The sequence below is a fragment of the Sitodiplosis mosellana genome, unplaced genomic scaffold (genome assembly GCF_009176505.1).
Source record: "Sitodiplosis mosellana isolate CC-2019 unplaced genomic scaffold, AAFC_SMos_1.0 Smas_scaffold_4815, whole genome shotgun sequence".
In the NCBI taxonomy this organism is placed as follows: Eukaryota; Metazoa; Arthropoda; class Insecta; order Diptera; family Cecidomyiidae; genus Sitodiplosis; species Sitodiplosis mosellana.
Genome location: NW_022600057.1, coordinates 1 through 5,323, shown reverse-complemented (window position 1 = coordinate 5,323; position 5,323 = coordinate 1). Strand labels below are relative to the sequence as shown.

General features: G+C 32.3%; 1 protein-coding gene across 1 annotated transcript; it reads left to right on the top strand.

The window, feature by feature from the left end:
- Positions 1 to 602: 602 nt before the first annotated feature.
- Positions 603 to 2,216, top strand: LOC129572361 (ectonucleotide pyrophosphatase/phosphodiesterase family member 5-like). Its single transcript, XM_055452305.1, has 5 exons — positions 603 to 704; positions 890 to 1,036; positions 1,213 to 1,449; positions 1,632 to 2,007; positions 2,091 to 2,216. Exons 1-4 carry the CDS (start codon positions 603 to 605, stop codon positions 1,932 to 1,934), a joined length of 789 nt encoding a protein of 262 aa, XP_055308280.1. The 3' UTR covers positions 1,935 to 2,007; positions 2,091 to 2,216.
- Positions 2,217 to 5,323: the final 3,107 nt, after the last annotated feature.

Genomic DNA, 5,323 nt, shown 5'->3' with positions numbered 1-5,323 from the left:
AAATTGGGTTTAAAAATTAATGTGGGAACTATGAAATATACATCATTGGAAAGATCTTAAAAAGTACATGTAATTTGAGTTATAAAACATCAAAATCAATCATCATTTCATCAAAATATGACCATTTTATCAATATCCAACGGTCAAATGCCAGCCTATTTTGAAGTTTTATACCAAAAATGACATCTACTTTTCAAAACCTTTCTAGTGATATACATAACTTTTTGATCCAACCTGCCGTTCAAAATCTCAATTTTTGACGTCAAAATCGCTATAGTGGAATTTGTATGTATTTGTTTTTGCCTTCATTTTTGTGAAGAGATCAACATTGCAATCCCCACTTTATTGAAAAAATTCCAACGAACTTGCTGTTGCCTTTCATATTTCGATTTTTATAACTTTATCACATTTCAAAGTAATTTTCATACTTTTCCGATCAATAAATACTGAAATATTTACATTCAAAAATCAAAATTTAAGAAAACTGACATTTCCATTTAAAATGCATTATGGGCACTCAGGCACCGATTTTACGAACAACGTTAGAAAATACATTTTACGGTTTGAAGGTTAAAAGGAAAATAATATGAGGGCTACAAAAGATGTTTGACGAGCACAATGAGTTGGTTAAATTGTTCAAGACATCTTTAGATTTAATGCCTTCTGATAACTACCAAGTGATCATTCGTTCATCAACTACCAATGTGACTTCGGGTGAACATGATAGAAGATTCAATGCTCCAAACAAAATTTTGACAAATTTTTTTTCATAGCCAACTAAATGATTGACAGAATTATTATTTGTAAATAAATTCTAGCGAACGAGCGAAGCGAGCCGATTCGGCTAGTTTTCTATATTCGTGATTAAATTCAAGTGTGAAACCACCAGTTAACCCAATTAACCTTCAAACATTTCCAGGGTTTGTATCCCGGAAACCATGGAGTACTTGCGAATTCTGTGTATGATTCAACGAGGGGACTTTTAAATTATGGCTTTGACCTGTTCCATTACAATGAGAGCACATTACCGATATGGGTATGTTCTGGATAAGGTTTTTTACAAATTCATTTAAACTTTTTTAATTGCTTTGTAATATTTCGACAATTTCAACGCAACAATTCTGAAAGTTTCGTCTTTTAAGCAGCATGAGTTTTAATTTTTTAGACATTTTCAAAGGAAGTAAAAATGAAAATATCTCTCTGTGATTCTAGTCCGCCAATGAGAAAGCAGGTGGATATTCTGGCTGCATATGGCCTGGAAGTGACTATGAATACCACGGAGTATCCTGTACGTTTCAAAAAGAACACAATGGAAGCATACCATTTGAAGATCGAGTCGATACAATCATGAATTGGTTTACACACGAGCAAACTCCAACAAATCTGGTCATGTTGTTTATCGAAGAGCCCGATGAACAATCGCACATGTACGGACCAAACTCAATTCATGTAAGCTCATCATTGTAATATATTGCCGCCAATACAAATCCTTCTCAATGTTGATTTATTGATGTGTGATGGGTGTGATTAAAAAGTTCACATTACGTACGACCTTTGTTTTCACGTGTTTTTCTTTTTTTCTTATTATTATCCGATAAAGTTTCGCAATTGATTCACTTGCCTTTCAACAGATAACGAATGCAGCAGCAAGAGTAGATAATCTCACCCGATACATTGAGGACAAATTGATTGAACACAAATTGCAAAATCGTGTCAATGTTATTTATTTGTCCGATCATGGAATGGTTAGTGTGCCGCCGTCAAATTTTATTGATTTCACAGTATTTTTGGCAAACAATACTTACAATATCTATGGTTCAACGCCAGTGTTACAATTCGGCAAAAGCACCCAAGTCAGCAGAGATGCCACCTTTTTCCTTCAAGAAATAGCGACAAAATTTATCACTATGTTCAATTTTAGCCGTGGAAAATGAGATATTCGTCAATTTAACCAAAGGTGCTGGGGCATCGCAGCTCAAAATTATCGGAAGAAGTTTAACGTTTCATGTAAGTGATCCAGTGTTTTCGTATTTTTACCAGTTTTTTCCCTTTGAAAAAGTTCTAAAATTTAATACTCATTCGAATTTCAGTTACAAATGAAAGTAGGTACGGAGTACATGGCTATGATAATGCCGAGCCCGACATGAATGCTTTTTTCTTGGCAAAAGGACCTCTATTTTCCAAAGGCAAACGAATCCGAGCCATTGAAATGATTGACCCTTACAATTTATTTTGTTTGATTCTCAAAATCATCAGTGTGTGTCAATGATGGCTCGAAAAATCCCCACATTTGGAAGAAACTGTTTGTTAGACATAAAAGCGATCAAAACACAACAACTCTTCATCATGTGTGATAATTCCAAATATTATTGCCTAGCGTGTAATCTACGGAAACATGTATTTAAACACACGACGCTACTGTGATCAATAAACCGATAAGAAAGTATTGGTTGTTTATTTATTTTGAATCAAAAAAATCAAAAAATTATCGTAAACACTCCAATTTATAACATGAACTATCAATTTTTAAACTATCGATTTGCATGTCCATTTCTACAAAATTACTTCATAAATTCCCAACATGTTTATATCTATTCGGCAGAGAATTTATTTGGCTTTTATTTGATGTATCGGTTGATTAACGAAAAATTCATTCAATAGTTTAATTTTTATTTTAATCGCAAAAATACACGAAATCTCATATTAGGAAACTGAACTATCCATATTGTAAACTCCAAATTGAAACATATATTCACAAACTTATGACGAAACTTTATGAAATGTCAAAATTTGAACGCGCGAAAACCGTTTGGGTTCCACGCAATTGTTTCCAAATTCGATGTGATTTCGATTTATTCTATTGATTTTGGATTATTTTTCTTTTATATTTTTCAATATTTATTGTTTTAAAACATTTTCGCAAACAAAAATATTTACACTATCATACATTTCAACACACCAAGTGATCGGCACATTGCGAACTGTCACATCTGTCAACACCAAATCAACCATAGAACTTTCATTCAAAGTTCAGTTTGACAGCAGCTTTGTATGTTATAACTCGGAAAGAATGAGTTACAATTGATACATCATGAAATTTATCTAAAATATTAATATTTGTCGAAATATATTGCAAAAAGAGTGTTTCATTAAATTTTCAAAAACATTTCACAGTAGAAATTCATGGAAACATCAAATATTTTGTACTGTATTTAGTGGAAAAACCAATGAATTGGGAAGCATGACATTGCAACATAGTTCAACTTTTCCTCTCAAAACGAGTGGAAAACTAGATGCTGTTTTCAAAGTGGATAAATGAATGTAAAACTAAAACATTTTCAGTGTTTAATTATTCTACATAGATAGAATTTTTCGTGCTTTTTCCGAATATGTATATAATGTGTCGCATTTAAAATTCGTATCTATGTTAAAATCGTGTTTTTTTGCAAATATTTTACAATTTGGACTATGTTACAATTCGGAGTGTTTACGATATAGTGTTAAGTCATCAGTTTATTCATTTGATGATGAATTTTACCTAATGAAAAATAAAGCACTATCTCAAACAAACATAGAAATGCGATTAATTATTGTTTATTATTAGACTTTATAACGAACGCTATTCAAAAGATTTTCGTCGCGATTTTCTTATCAATTTGAAATGAATGACATTTGACTTAATTACAAAAATCGGTTGTGTTTACTCGTTCATTTATATCGATGAATATAATAGATTGAATACCTCCTTACATTTTCGTAACATTGAACTTAAATCAAGTTGATGAGTATTTGTATAAATGATGTAGTTATAGCAAATCGATATTTCGATTCTAAGCTCAGACAATTAAGCTACGGCTATGAACAATTTCATTACAATGTAAGCACTGTGCCGATTTGAATAATTGGTCAATTTACATTCAATCTCTTGACTGTTTTATTAGAATTATTTCGTTGTAACGTAATCGAAAATCATCGTGGTCATGTTAACACGATCTAACACCATTTTCACATATGGATTTTCACTCTTTGCTGTATTTACATTTCTATTGTTCAATACACATCTAAGTAGCCATGAACGCACTGCTTCAGATATAGCGTATGTATGGCATCTCCGCCAAACTCCGCACAGCTCCACTGTACACTGAATTTCTCCGCAAATGGTTCATATGGGTATGGGTATCATATGTTTGAAATGAAAAAGAAAATGGAAAAAGGCCATCATGGTCGGCCATCGTGTTATAACACCATTAAACACTTATTAGTATGGGAAACCCATGTTAAAAAAAGGCGAACATCAAATTTGCGAGCGCAAAAACCTAATATATTTACAGCGAGCGCAAAAGCATAACAGGCCTACTTATACGGAGTTTGCATGCTAGTAGGCTTGTTATACTTATGCGCTCGCTGTAAATATATTAGGTTTTTGCGCTCGCAAATTTGCTGTTCGCCTTTTGACTAAAAAATTTCTGTGTTTGTGTTCTGCGCACAGGTTTTGTAGGGAAGGTTCTTCTTCTCAGGCCGTCATTTGTCAACTTATTCGACGTTGTTGTCACTTCAACTTAATTTTTTAATTTGTTCTGCGTGAGTAATAATAAATAATTGAAAATGCCTTCAAAAAAGATATATATTGAGAAAAACATCTAATGCAAGAAAGCTAAAAAAATATCCGAGAAAGAGAAACACCATAAATGACCATGAAAATCGTTTGAAAAAAGAAACTTCGAGAGCAGCTGAAAGTTTTGATATTCGTGAAATAAGATGACAAATGAAATTGGATTGATAACAAAATCATAGAGCAGTAAAACGATTACGTTCGATTAAATTGCAATGATCCCTCAGAAATTGAAGAGACAGAAAAATAATAAATTTAATATAATTTACAATTTTGGACATACTAAAGTGGTTCACTTTTTGGCTAAAATGAAAAAAAAAATCGACCGGTTAATATTGAAAATAAAAACGAGTAGCGAAGCACGCAGGGAACAGCTAGTAGCCTATAATTATAGGCCTAATTAATTAAATTTGCAAATGAATGTGTATAATATTTGTAATAATATGCAAAAGAAATATTGATTCATATAAAGAAGATGTACGATAATGATTCATAACATCACCAAGTGATGATTTTCGCACTCATACAGAATTATTCTTGGAAATGTGATTTGTCGAAATGTATTTCAATTAGTAATGTAAACGACTTTATGGTAGGCTTTCCGGCAATCTTATGTATCATCCGCCAGTTTTCAGCTTCATATGCAATCTCCTTAGTATGCATCTACATTATCATCGGCAAAGTATTCCACGAATTCACAATGTCGGGAAA

What these genes read in the sequence shown, in the direction of transcription:
- LOC129572361 (XM_055452305.1), top strand. Translation starts at nt 603, where the DNA reads ATGTTTGACGAGCACAATGAGTTGGTTAAATTGTTCAAGACATCTTTA. An exon ending in TTCGTTCATCAACTACCAAT is followed by an intron (nt 705 to 889) that starts GTGACTTCGGGT and finishes TGAAACCACCAG; the next exon opens with TTAACCCAATTAACCTTCAA. An exon ending in AGAGCACATTACCGATATGG is followed by an intron (nt 1,037 to 1,212) that starts GTATGTTCTGGA and finishes CTGTGATTCTAG; the next exon opens with TCCGCCAATGAGAAAGCAGG.